The following is a 15,103-nucleotide window of genomic DNA, read 5'->3' as shown; positions in this document are numbered from 1 at the left end:
ACATGAATAAGATTTTTATTTCTTAAATTGGATCTAACCTATTGGCAAAACAAAATGGATGTAACCTATGAGAAAATGATCAAAGTAGAAGCTTCTCTGAAATGCAAGTAAAGATTTATTTCTTTTCTTTTCTTTTTCCCTTTTCCCATACTTTTGATTTTGATTGAAGATAATAGTATTCATTGAAAATATAAGAAAGGAGACAAAAAATGATAGGCACTGTACTGGCTATCATGGAATTGATTGATCGTTGTTGGTAAAATTTCCTCCTCATGATACATCCCTTCACCAAGCTGTCAGTTAGAGAATAAGCTAATCCTGGCATCTATTTGAATGAGATGTTCATTTGGAATCCAGAGATGTTCATGTCGGCACTGACACACTGTACAAGCTACTTTTTACCAAGCTCCTTGAGGCAAGCCCAAATAAGTCCATGCTAAGGTCTTAAATTCTAAATCCCTACTTACAAAGTTGGTTTTGTGATTTAAGACCCTATCATGGACTTATTTGGGCTTGCCTCAAGGGGCTCGGTTAGGAATCCTGGGGCAGAGCCCGCAGCCCAGCCACCATACTTAAAAAAGTGCAAAAAGCGCCAAATTTAACAATGGTGCTTGCCTGGGCTGAGACACTAGGCACAGACCTTTCTAAAGTGGCTGCATTTGGGCCTAGGTGAGGCACAAGCCTTGAAATGTGCCTCAATTGTATACCTAGGCGCACCTCAGCCACACCTTTTCAATTGGTGGTAGCCTCAAGTGTAGGAGTTTATGAAGGTAGCCACTCTGTTGGTGGGATGGTGATTTAAGGTGGATGGATTTAGAGGATGGGGAGGGTGGAGTAGTTAGATGTGGCAAGTGGGACATATGGTAAGAGGATAGGGAGTAAAGGGATTTGGTAAGTTGGAGGATAATATTTCAATCAAAATTATTTGTAGGAGTTAAGTAATGCTGATAAAAAGATGAGAGGAAGATATTCTGGGAGTATGCTAGTGGTTGATGGTTTGGGATTATGGTCATGGAGTCATGGTTCATTGTGATTATCAAATTTGGGGCATTTTTTTAGGAGAGAAGCTGAAAATTTTCTTTGTATGCCTTGGTTAGTTGGTGTTATGTGGTGGATGTGGTTTCTTTAATTGTGGAGTTGATCTTGGTGCATTCAGAACTTGAAGTTGTGGATAGATTGTCCCTGTAGTTCTGGTTTTGTGTTCGGTATGGACATGTATTTATTTATTTATTTATTTTCTTGTAGTTCTCCTTTTCCTAGTTGGAATTATCTGAGATGAGTTCAGTTAAGCATTCCTCCTTCGCAAGGTGGGGAAGAGTGCACTTAGTTAGGGTTGCATCAATGTGACTGTGTTTATTTATCTATATTTCTTTGTATATTAGACTGGCAGCTTGGGTCAGTTACATGCTGCACATTGCTTTTAAATCTTGATTTTTTTTTACAAGTATAGGGGATTTTTACTTTCTTAATTCGAATCTAATAAAACATAAAAAATACTGTATCATAGAAAGAGCGATTTTCTACTTAAATTTTATTCTGGAATTATTATGATTCTTTATTAGACTTAATGCTGATCATTGTATTAGTTTCAATTTTTTTTTTCTTTTTTTTTAGGGAAGATCAAGCTTGCACCTGACTCATGTTACTTTTAGTCCAAACGATGAAGAAGTTCTTCTTAGCTATAGTGGAGAGCATGTTTACTTAATGGACGTGAATCTTGGTATGTCTGTGGACGTAAAACTTATGGTCTACAATTATTGATTTCTTATTTATTCAATAATCCAGGCTTTGTATCAGGATATGGTTTTTCTGATGCTTTTTTTTGGGTCAATTTCATTCTTTTCCTCTTGGCTGAGATGTGTCCTATTGAAGTATGACTTGGTAACACAGGACTAGAATATTTCTACTATATCTGTGTTTGGAATTAGGATGTCATTACTGGTACATATTAGCATTAGACATGTTCATTAACTATATTTCCTTGGTTTCTGTTAATCAATGGTTTACCTACAGGTTGAAAATTGTTCTGAAAATCTGAAGAACCACTAATTTTTTGGATCAATAACAGAATTTCATTGAAATATAAAAAGATAAATACAAGATTAGGAGAGATAAAACTTTCTTAACTCTCCACAAAGAAATTTATTATTGCAATTGAGACTAAAACAAAACCCTTGTTTAGCTAATACATTGGCAAATCCACTAGCAGCAGCTCTTTTAACCGAACTGAATTTCACATCCATATTTTGTGCCAGCTTTTGAATTGCTCCGCTACCAGTTTTAGCCCAAAACAATTGTTTTCTTCCTTTTACAGCCACTCCACTACCAACTTTGAATCAGCTTTCTTACCTTAATGTCCTTTGCCTTTTGCAGCCCCTATGACAGCCATAACCTCAGTCCTTAAGGAGTCACCTACTCCAAGGCCTTAAAATAGTCCAATAATTCTGCCTTCACATCTCTGAACACCTCTCCAATACCAGAGGGACCTGGGTATCCAAGAACCATGATTTGATAAAAGTAACCATTGACTTCACTTGTAGCACTCCCATCATAGTTATGTAAGTAGAAATAGATAAGATTTCGTCTTGGTTATGATTTGGACAATGGTAATTTCTAGATTGTGCTGCAAGATTCTTCTGGCTCCTAATCAGTGTTTATATTATTGGTGACTTAGTGGTTGAAAGCAAGGTTTAAAATTTCGTTGTCGGTGGAATTATCGGCCGTCCGAATATAAGAAACATGTCAGAAATATCGTATGGAAATATTGTAAAAATTATAAACATGGTGGAAACATTTTAAAATATGCAAAATATAGAAAGATGTTTTATGAAATGATAAAAGAAGCATGGTCACACCTTTTTAAGTTATTTTCTTGTTGCAAATCATTAAACAAAGCTAAGAAACTAAGGTTATAGACAAAGAATATGTTCTGAAGTTGCCCTGTTAACTTTAAGATTCAGAGCAAGAAAAATTTTAACTCACGGAAAATGTAAATGATTTTAATAAATCAACCAAATAATGTATTATACAAACAAAAACTAATATTTAACTTCATATTTAAAATGAATATTGAGCCTGCTCAAAGTGGTAATCATGTAAGTTAGGTGGACAATAACATTGTTACTTAACATATTTGCAATAGTGTACCACCTTACGTTATAATATTATCTCTTGGACTCTACGTAGTACTGGTAGTGTTCACTGGGGAATATGTTGATTCTAGTAAAATTTCATGTCGCTACCTATGGAAGTGGAAATGGAATATGTCATGGAAACTATTTGTTGTACTCCACATGGTGTTGGTAGTGTTCATTGAGGAAATGTCGATTCTGGTAAAATTTCGTGTCGCTACCCATGGAAGTGGAAATATGTTGTCGAAATATTAGGGAAATTAGGGACATTTTAAACCATGGTTGATTGTTGGAAGACAATTTAAGGTTAAACATTGCTAAATGAGTGTCCCACCCTGACCTATTCAAAGCTATATTTAAAACTAATAATTTTGGCTAGTTGAGAGTCTCATTGAGAACCTGATTGAATCTCTAATATATAGATGTGCTAATAGATAATTTCCCTCTCTGCATTTAATGTACAATATATATGATGAAGTTTGTGATTCAATATTTTCTTGGACTAAAACTATGCACTTATCTTTGTTTCCTTCATGCAAAACTAAGTTTTGAAAAATTTTATAAATCTTAAAATATATACATAATAGAATTTCAGGGTGCCTAAGAAGCTTCACCTACCGGCATGTGAGGAAGATGTTCATTTGAGGGGAAAAATGAAGAAAAATTTTTATTTTCTTTTAATTATGATTCATATAACATTATTTAGCTCCACAATTGGTCAAGTGCTAAAACTGAGTTAAGAGCTTTTCTTTTCTATTTTTTTGATAAATAAGAAGGATAAATTCCATTAATAAAAACTGGTACAGTTACAGGCTTCCCGTGGAGAGGCACGAGCTGCGTCCTCTCCTAACAGTAGCAAGAAAGACAAAAGATAGGAAACAGATTCAGTATACAATTGAGCCCAGTACAAACTTTCCCTATTTACCCTTTGCTTTGCAAGACCATCAGCCATAGAGTTTGCTGATCTCCCCACCCATTGTATTCTCACTGTCAAGCTTCTTGTTAGGCAGTTGAATTTTTTAATTTCATTCTTAAAACACCACTTATAGATTCCGGATTTTGTAGCCAGCCCACTACCACCTTGGAGTCCCCTTCTATTATCAACTGTTCCACACCTATCTGCACTGCTAACTGTACTCCCTGGATAGCTGCAGCAAGTTCCGCTCTAGTAGAGTTTCCAACGCCTATGGGTCCTGAGAAAAGAAGAACCAAATTCCCACTCTCATTCCTCAGTACTCCTCCCACCCCAGCAAGTTCCGTCGAAATTCAGCTTCAAGAATCTTTCAGGAGGGGGTTCCCAAGCCATACTCACTTTAGTCTTTATTGATGAACAATTAGCCACTGCTAACCAATTCCTCCAAACATCATTAAATGAGAACTGATGGAATAGGTCCAGTGATTTTAGCCACAAGATCACCCTATTTAGGATGCAGTCCTTCATCTCTTTTGGGCTTCTCTCCTCTTGGAAAATTCTGGCATTCCTTTCTTCTCACATGGACCAGATCAGCGCTGCTCTTGCACACCTCCACATAATTCTTCCTCTTCTGTGCTGCCAAGGGAAGAAAGCAGGATCAAAAAACAAACTTGCATCTGCTGGTCTAATCAACCTGCACCCAGACAATGAGATGAGCCACTACCATAACTCTACAGTAAATGAACAAGATATTAGTATATGGTTATAGTCCTCACCATGTGACCTGCAAAGAATACACAAGGAAGGTGAGAGACAGAGAAAAGGTCTTCTCTTTTGTAGAATGTCAAAGGTGTTTATTTTCCCATAATACACTTCCCAGCAAAAAGCCATAACCTTAGGGGGGACAGGCCTGCACCAAATTTCCTTAAAAGAGAAAGGCTGGTTGGGGTAGAATGAGTAATGGATTTAAAGAAAGAAGCGCAACAAAAGGATCCATTCCACTGGGGTGTCCAAATCCGATTATCAGGTTCTGAAGGGTCCAAACATAATGTATCAGGTTTATGAGAGAGACAATTTCCTCTTCCCTTAATCCTCTACGAAACCCGAAGTCCCAATTTGGTGTTAAAGGATCATTCATAATGGAAAAAAACTTTGACATAGAATGCTTTTTATACCTTGAAACAGAGAACAAAGAAGGGAAAATGTCCTTCAGTGGAGCCTCTCCCATCCAAGTATCCTCCCAAAATAGGACTGAATTACCATTGCAAACATCATACCTGACAAAACTGAGAAACTGAGGAAGAATGCCATGAATAGCTTTCCAAGGTGTTGCCAAGGTTGCCCGCCGTGATACTCTAGAATCCCATCTATTTTCTGAGCGACCATGAATACTACCCACCACCTCATGCCAAACTCTCTCTCTCTCTCTCTCTCTCTCTCTCTCCACTGGCCACCTCCACAGCTACTTCCCCAGCAATGCTTTATTTATTTTTCAATCAAATTCCCTAACCCCAATCCTCCTTCCTCTTTATTCCAGCATACCACCTCCCATTTTATCAAGTGATCATTTTTACTTTTCCTCGACTCCCAAAAATCTCTCATCAACTTCTCTAGCTTCTTAGCTTCCCTAGGTGGTATCCTAAACACATACCGGAAATAGGTTGGTAAGTTAGCAAGTGTGGCTCTTATCAACGTGATTCTACCCCCCAAGGATAAGTAGTTTTTCCTCCACGATGTTAACTTCTTTTGGAACCTCTCTACCACTGGACACCAAAAGCTACTCTCCCTAGGGTTTGCCCCTAGCGGAAGCCCCAAGTAAGTCATAGGCCAGGACGAGATAGAACATCCCAAGCTTCTTGCTATAAACTCCACCTCCCTATCCTCCAAGTTAATACCAGCTACACAACTCTTTTCGAAGTTGACACTCAAATTTGACAATCTCTCAAAGCTTCTAACCAAATCCTTGAGATTTCTCACTCTCTCCATATCATCCCCGTCACAGAAAATCAGAATATCATCTACAAATTGGAGATGGGTGTCCGGAATACCATCCCTCCCTATTCTCCACCCTTTAATCACATCTTCTCTATCAGCCTTTGAGATTATTCTACTAAGCACCTCTGCTATTAGAGTGAAGAGGAATGGTGATAGAGGGTCCCCTTGCCTGATACCTCTACAGGCTGGGAAGAAGTCCTTCACCACTTCATTAACCAAGACAGAGTAATGGAGTTAAGAGCTTTTCTAAGATGCACAGCTGGGGTATGGTCTTATGGACTATAGGATATGCTGGTGTATGGAGATTGCTTGGATTTAAATAATTAGGGTGATGTAAGATTGCCTGTTCTGATACCAATAGATGTTAGGGACATAACTTAGGTACCCGAGTTGAAGATTGTGCACTATATTGGGCATGTGCCTGGGCCTGCCGGCCTGGCCCATTCAAAACATAACAAAAGCTTAACCTGAGCCCATCCAAATTACTCCCTAATTGTTAACTTTGATACTGATTTGATGTAAGGCTAGAATGATGCAAGGCAGCAAGGGTGAATCTAGAAATAAATTAATTGGCAAATGGCAATTAGGTTAGGTTAGGAGGGGTCTCAATGCTTGACTACAACTATTGCAGTTTTGTCCTTAAACTGTAAAAAGTTTAAAATTGAAGGAAATATGTCTCTGTCTTTATGATTGGAAATTTTCAATGAAACCTTGTTGGTAATTTGCCCTAGATGGATGTAAATGCTTGACCAAGTTTGGTGTAGTTTTGAGCCTGTCTTGCATAAGGACGAAAATTCGAGGTTGTGAAGAAACATAAAAAATTATGAAATCTAGGGTTCTAGGTGGAATTGAGATGAGATTTGGTGGGACGAAATGTTATAAGTATCTATTGGGTGCGTCCAAATGTGGGAGCAGCTGTAGATGATTTGACCAATTAATAAAAATTCACCTTATCTTTTCTCAAAAAAGAAAGAAAAGGAGAATGGATAAATTTCAGCTCCCACATCACTAGTTTTGATATTGTTGGAGGAGAAGAGAGTAGAAGATAGTGGTAGATTAGAGAGAGAAATAGAAGAGAATCAGGATTTACAAAGAGAACAAGTCAAGCTCTTTGGAAAAATTCTATTTTTTATTTTTTCTTCCGCAAAGACAGATGGTAAAAAATATGCCCAGCTTAACTAGGTTGGTTTGGATTAATGTTTGCCGTAATTATGAAATTGCTACTGCATATCCTATTAAGAGAAACCAAAACCACTGCAGCTTCTAATTTATTTATTTATGATAAATTGCAGCTTCTAATTTATTGACCATTGACTTGAACATTTTGAATGAACTTTAACAATGACCAGACCCCACATCAAGGATGTAAAAATAACTAAGTTACTCCTATGAACCAAAATTTATAAAAACAAGGAAAAAACAGAAATTCCTAGACTCTTAATGTGGATGCAACCTTGTTATTTTATCTTAATGAAAATTTCTGCTTACCATCTAAAAAGGGGAAAAAGACTACAAGACCAATTTGATGCCCACATCACCGCCACAGTATCATGGTGAAAGGGGCAGATTCATCATGCAAACATTGGTGAGACAGGAGCATCCCCTTTCTAGGTCATTTTATTTTTAAGATTCTATTAACCCTGACAAGGACGGGTGATCTTTTGTCATCTCCTTATCTGACTCTGTTTAACTTTTTTTTTTTTGATAAATAATGAAATTTTATTAAAGATAAGATAAAGTGTTACAATAAAGCAACACAACAAAGGTGCGAGGTGTAGCCCCCATTACAGAATCAGAATTACAACTGAGCCAGAAAAAGTTCAGACTTATGCATCCCCAGTTTTGCAAAATTATCAGCCATGCCATTTTCTTACCTCCATTCCCATTGGATAATAAATGTCATGTCTCTAATGAACCATTTAAATCTTTTCATTGATTCCCTGTAATTCCAAATCACTGTTTCCGGTTCCTTCTGCCACTCTACTACCAATTTAGAGTCACCTTCAATCAACAACCTGTCATAGTTAGGTCTATATCATTGTGCACCCCTTGCCAGACTGCTATTTTTTTGAAGAGTAAAAATAAAAATATTCCATTAATTGAAATAAAAGGAGACATACAAACTGAGAGGTGTCAAGGTGACACCCTAGCAGAACCAAACAACTTGAAAGCAAAGGACACTTTACAAAACAGAAAACTGATCAACGTTACAAGTCTGTAAATCAAGGACACCAGAAAATTTCCCCCAATTCTGATTTCCTAATCTGAGCAAATTCTGTATGCTCTAAGACCCAATCTGATACCAATTTTTGTTTTGAGAAGAAGTACTAATTTCAACCATGGAAATTAGCAGTTCAATACTCTTGTGCTTATTCTCGAACTTTCTCCTGTTTCTTTCATTCCAGATAACCCAGCATACTGCAAATGTGATAAAGCTCCACTCTACCTTTGCTTTCTTGTATGAGTAAAACAAGCGATAGACTGTCTCCTCATTCGAGCTGAGCCGAACCAAGCCAAATATCTGGCTATTCGAGCTCGACTCGTCAAAACACTATGAGGCTCGATCTCAAGCTCATTTTAAGCTAGACTTGAGCTCAAGTTTGGCTCAACTCAAAAGTTCAAAAGTTCGAGCTTGACTGTGAGCCAAATTTCCTATAAAATAAAAAATTAAGAATTATAAAAACTAGTTATTATTATACCTATAAAAATTAAAATACTATATACATATATACATGCATACATATATGTAAAATTTTGATTAGGCTCATGAGCCTCATGAGCCAAGCTTTGTTGGGCTCGAACTCAGCTTGAAGTTTGGTTTATACCAAGTAGGGATGATAAAAAAAACCAAAAAACCGAACCAACTGAAAAAATCGACCAGAACCAAACCGAAAAATTGGTTGACCGAACTGGTCTGTTTGGTTTCAATTAACCAATATAGAAAACCGGTGGTAAACCAAATTGACCGGTATACATATATTTCTATATATTTTATATACTATAAATTAATAAATATGCATTATATATGAATATATATTTATAATATATGATATATTATTTAAAATATAATATTGTATATATATTTATAAATTTTTATTATATATTTTTATAATTTATATTATAAAAATTAAAAAACCAAAAAACTTTCCATTTTTGCACTCTTTTCACCACAGCGTATCCCTTGCAAGACAAATGTTCTGTAAATTGTAATCGTATCATAAATTGTAAAGAGGTTTAAATCAAATCGTAAGCTTTTTTATGATTTTTCTAAAAATTGTCAAAAAACTATAAAAATACCTAAACCCATTAAAAATTATGAAAATGAATGACTTTGTACTAATTTTTAGCCTATAGACATAACATAAATAGGTAGTAATAGTATTATAGTAGTCGATCGGTAGTGAGTCTGGCAATTATACCAGTGTCAAATCGTAATTCAATAGATGCCATGGGTATGATCAAGTTCAACTTCAATGTTAAGCAATAAAAAATTATATCCTTAATTGTATTGCTATTTGATATGATCATATAATTATATAGATATGAGCTTTACATGACGCCATGTTCATGTCTTTCAAGTTTCAATAATTTAAGCCAAATCAATACAATAATACAATAATGAAACAATGCAATTAAAGAAATTAAATTCTGAAATCAAAATTTTTTTTTTGGTAATTGATACCATTGCTTATTTGGACATAACTCATAAGCACATCCGTTGACATAAACAACTAAACAACCAAAGAGATGCTATGTGGACAAGTATGATAAATTACAAATCTAGGCAAGTCATAAGCCTAACCATATCCACTAAATCAACATAAATAAAAACTTGTACACTGAAGGTAACAAAGAAATCCTCACTGATCAATAAGGAATATAGAGTTCATCAGTGTTCAGCAAAGATGCCCTATTCTATCGTCGCCTCCAACCATTGATAAACAAAAGGACTCCTAACAAAGAAGAACAACTAACTTAAAAATTAAAATATGACACAGATAAAATGAAAAGTCTTATGAAATAATGAAAACATAACATGGGTCAAAAATAAGATGGAGAAAATTGGGGGTGAGCCTTTGTTTTGCATTATAAAAACAGAAAAGTATAAGAGGTTGAAACTAGGGGTGAGAAAAAACCGAAAAACCGAACAAGTCGGTTTGGTGTTTTAAAAAAATCGAAGGTACCGACTCGGTTTCGATTAACTAATATAGAAAACCGGCGGTTAACCGAACCGACCGGTATACATATATTTCTATATATTTTTATGTATTTATGTATATTATATATTATATATTTTTTATATCTTATAAATTAATAAATATGCATTATATATAAATACATATTTATAATATATGATATATTATTTATTATTTAAAATATAATATTTTATATATATTTATAATTTTTATTATATATTTATATATTTTTATAATTTATATTATAAAAATTAAAAAACCAAAAAACTGACAGCTAACCGAACCGGTCAACCGGTCCAACTGGCTTTGGTTCGGTTCTGGTTACCGGTTTTCCAAAAACCGGTAGTACTGGTTTGTTCCAAAAAAGGCCCACGGTTTGGTTAACTGAACCATGAGCACCCCTAGTTGAAGTCCCTGTGTTTGTATACAAAAGAAAAAGGAAAAAAATGAAGTAAAAAAAGAGGAAAATGCAATAGGGTGGAGCCCCTGTTTTCATTTTAAAAAATTCATGCAAAAACAGAATAGAAGAAATGTTTTGTATCAAAATAAGAAGGGTTGGACCTTACCCCTTTCATCTTCAACTAAAAAAATAACAGAAAACCCTTACCTTCCATGCAACAAAAGCAGAAGAATGAAAGAAATGGGGCAGAGCCCCTGTTTTGCGTCAAAAGAAGAAGAAATGGGGCAGAGCCCCTGTTTTGTGTCAAAAGAAGAAGAAAAAGAACTTTCATGTAAACAAGGGGATGAGAGTTGGAGCTTCAATGGAGGGTAGTAAGCCTTTTTTGATTGATTAAAGAGGCTATTTAAGTCTATAAAAACAAAATGACAACGCTGCCCCTTGATGTAAATGTGTAGCTTTTAAAAAAGTCAACTAAATGGTTTTTTATCTTAAATTATGTTTTGGTTCTAATCGTTTAAATTGGTTCTGAATTGCGATTTGTGATTTGATACAACGATTAGAACATAAATCACACAATTAATTTAAAAAATGATTAGGACATACAGTTTGAATCATTTTGGGGCTGATTCGATATGAATCGTACGATTCAAATCATGAATTGCACGATTTTAAAAACATTGTGCAAGACTGCTTGGAACTCAGGCAATCAACAATCTTTTCATAAGCCTCTGCTTAACTGTTTTTGTAAGATCCAAATCAAATATTAGTTAGGCTTCTATTTCTGTAACTATTTGTGTCAACGAGTCATTGAAACATTTTTACCACTTTATGATAATTCATTGAATTTTTTTTCCTGCCAAGACAGTTGTGTCATTATATGTATGCTGTCTTATAACGAAAAACTTCCAGGTGGTGAGAGTGTTATCAAATATACCGTTGGAGACATTTTAAAGCAGGGGTCCTTGGTTCCTGTATTTGGTGGACATGAGATGCCACCAGTGACATCAAAAGTCCTTCCAGATGGCTTTTCCAGAAAAAGCATGGTTTCTGCAAGGGTGGGTAGTTTTATTATTGCTTGGTTTGCCTAATTAGAATTGGATATCTTGTTGCCTCTCCATGTAATATTTTGGCTAAGTACTTTTTTTTTTTCTGTTACAGATTAATAAATGCAAGGAATTGGTTCAAGCTGCTGAAAAATACTTGAAGGAGGGGACAGATTATTTAGATGGAATTGAAGCATGCAATGAAGTACTTGATGGAAAAGGTCCTGAAATTGGGATTGCACTAAAGCATCAAGCCTTGTGTACCCGTGCAGCTTTATTTCTTAAGGTTTTGCCAATTCTTTTTGTTTTCCTAGAGGAAAAAAAAGCTTAGTTTCCTTAATATGTTGTTTGGAATTGTTGAGGGTAATAAGTTAGTTTTGGTTCTCCAGCGGAAGTGGAAAAATGATGCCCATATGGCCATAAGAGACTGCAATAAAGCTCATTATATTGATTCTTCATCATTCAGTGCACATTACTACATGTCTGAAGCTCTATCACAGGTAATCCTTTTCCTTTTGTGTTTATATCTGTAGTGGGGTAGGATATTTGACGAGTGACTTCTTTGCAGTTCAGCAGATTTTGTACAACTCTGCCTTGTTTGACTGTGCTGCGGGGTTGTAATGTTTATGTCTTACTAGTGCATTCAACGTATTCATAATAAGCTTATGTATTTGTGACTTGTCTCTCTGTGTCTCTTTCTATATGCATATATAGCTCTTTTCCTCTCTCTTCTGTTCCTAATAGTTACTGTCCTCCAGTTAGGGAAACACAAAGAAGCACTAGAGTATGCACTTGATGCACAATCTTTGGATCCTTCAAATTCTGAGGTGGCAGAAAGGGTGAAAAGTATAAAAGAGCAGCTTGATGCAGGTTTGTTACCAATAAAAAATATCTTGTTGCAGGTTTCTGATTAGTAGTTTATTTGTTCACTGTTTTTTCTGATACCTGTAACTTAAAGGTTCAACACATTACCTGTTGAATTTCTGTGGAGTTTTTTCTAGTGTCTCTAGGAGGTGTTGTTGACATTAGGTTCCGTATTTAAAGATGCCACTTTCTTCTAGGCATAACAAATCGTTTGATGGATTTGATTTTTTTGTCATCTTTTCATTTTTATATAAATAATATAAGTGTTAATGTAAGTATTCAGCATCCTTTTGATTTAAGTTGAAATTGAAATCATTAAACCCTTTGTACTTATTTAATTGTTGTGGACTTTTTCTCTTTGACTGTATAGTGATATTTACTATTCTTCTGCTTTGACAGTTGAAGCTGAAAGAAGCAAAAAGGAAACTGATTGCCCACCCAAGCCTGAAGCTCGATCTGGAAGAATACGATCTTTGAGTGATATACTCTACCGATCAGAGGTAAACAGTGATGCATCACAGGATGGTCCGAGATCTGAAAGAGAGGATTCTGACTATGATGAAGAAATGGAGTTGGACTTTGAAACATCAATATCTGGTGATGAAGGGCGTGATGCTGAGTCAAACATTCTGCGTGGAAGTTTGAACTTAAGAATTCATCGAAGGGGCGATTCATCTAGAGAGAGTGGTTCTGCAAATGGCTTATATGGATCTCCTACTTCATCTTCACAGAATGATAATACAGCTTATCAGGTAGGGGTTCTATTCTTCAAATTCTTATCAGAATTTCAGCCATCTTTTTACTGATATCTCAGAAATTCTTTTCATGCTTTTATAGAACATGATATTTCAAACTTAACTCTTGCCTATGGACCTATAATGCCTGATACCTGTAAATGCTTTGCATGATGGACAGAATACAAACCCAGTATGATACTGGATGGACACTTCTGAAATATAACTTTTTTTATGATCCATTTCTTGAGTGTAACCCACGGCTTTCTTGTAAAATGGTGACAAAGATTCTCAGTTGGAATGTTAGGGGGTTGGGGGGAGCTAGGAAAAGGCCTTTAATAAAAGAAGTAATAAGAAGAGAGGGTCTGAACATGGTGCTGATTCAGGATTCTAAACTTATGGAGTTTGATAGGAGATGGGCTAGATCGGAGTGGAAAGTAAGGGGCATCAACTGGGCTATATGTCCTTTGTGGGGAAGGTTAGGAGGTTTAGTGACAATGTGGAAAGAAGAGGTTTTCGAGGGAGTGGAGGGGCTGATTGGGAAGTTTACTATTTCTATCAACTTTAGACACATGGTAGATGGATTTGAGTGGGTATTAACTAATGTGTATGGTCCATGTAATCTGAGGAGCTATACTCGAAGTAGCAAAGAAGAGAAGAGAACCACTGAAATGAAGAGAATGTCGAACTGTATTAGCCAGTCGACCAGTCTTTTATTTATAGATGAATGTAGTACAAGGTACAAGAAATTACTGGGATGCCCCTGATTAGTGATGGGACACCCAGATGACTTAAATCATTAAACAGGATTAGGCCCATTAACACAACCTAGTTACAAGATAAGTTAAACATAAGAATGGGCTAATAAGAACTCTTATCAGCCGAACATCACTCTAACATTCTAACACTCCCCCTCAAGCTAAGCATGGATATCAATCATGTTTAGTTTGCCAAGTATGTCCCTGAACTTTGTTGTTGCCAGCCCTTTCGTTAATACATCTGCAATCTGCATATCTGATGGAGTATAAGGCACACAGAATTCTCCTGAAATAATTCTCTCTGACAAAGTGTCGATCAATTTCAATATGTTTTGTCCTGTCATGCTGCACGGAATTGTTGGCAATGTTGATAGCAGCTTTATTATCACAATACAGCTTGAGAGGACCCTCAGTCTTGATATCAAGCTCATTAAGGAGAGTTCTGAGCCATAAGAGTTCAGCAACCCCGTGTGCCATAGCTCGGTATTCTGCTTCTGCACTTGATCTAGCCACAACATTCTGCTTCTTACAAATGACTGAAAATGAAACTTCTAGAGAGCATGATTGCTTTCATCAAACTTAACAGAAATAATCTCATTCTTTCCAGACCCATGTCGAGTAAGAACATAAAACAAAAAAGCAGTCGAAGCAAGGAATATAAGCAGAAAACCAATTCAAGATAGTCAAAACCAAGAGAAGAAATCTCTTACAGTCGAAAGAGAGTGTCTAAGATGCAGCAATAGTTGAAAACTGAGAACACAGTCCAAAAAAGGAAAGACTGGTTGCTGCTGCCCAGAAGAGATGTATAGATCTCTCTCAATACTTCTCTGATCTTGATGAAACTTTCAGGGAATGAAGAAGAGGACCAGGTGACACTTCATTTTAATTTTGACTTCAAACGGATGTCTTCTGAGAGAGATCCAATGAAATCTCTCTTGCTGGATGCACAAAACACAGAAAACTGGTTCTTGGAATGATCAGAACAGTCCAGAACCAATCAACGATGAAGATAGCTCTCAAACAGATTAGAAGAACGAGTAATGGATCAGAGAACAACCGCTCTGATACC

General features: G+C 36.0%; 1 protein-coding gene across 1 annotated transcript in view; it reads left to right on the top strand.

Annotated features, from left to right (window-relative positions):
* Nucleotides 1–15,103, top strand: part of ASG2 (transducin family protein / WD-40 repeat family protein) — a 49,623-nt gene that overhangs the window by 15,755 nt on the left and 18,765 nt on the right. Inside the window, exons 9-14 of the mRNA XM_088945945.1 lie at nt 1,615–1,720; nt 11,545–11,690; nt 11,794–11,964; nt 12,068–12,178; nt 12,437–12,548; nt 12,942–13,294. Of these exons, the coding sequence (XP_088802071.1) occupies nt 1,615–1,720; nt 11,545–11,690; nt 11,794–11,964; nt 12,068–12,178; nt 12,437–12,548; nt 12,942–13,294 (999 nt within the window). The remainder of the gene's footprint in view (nt 1–1,614; nt 1,721–11,544; nt 11,691–11,793; nt 11,965–12,067; nt 12,179–12,436; nt 12,549–12,941; nt 13,295–15,103) is intronic.

The sequence above is a fragment of the Nelumbo lutea genome, chromosome 5 (assembly GCF_056320005.1).
Source record: "Nelumbo lutea isolate HS-2025 chromosome 5, American lotus-T2T, whole genome shotgun sequence".
Taxonomy (NCBI): domain Eukaryota; kingdom Viridiplantae; phylum Streptophyta; class Magnoliopsida; order Proteales; family Nelumbonaceae; genus Nelumbo; species Nelumbo lutea.
This window is presented reverse-complemented; position numbering and strand designations above follow the sequence as displayed.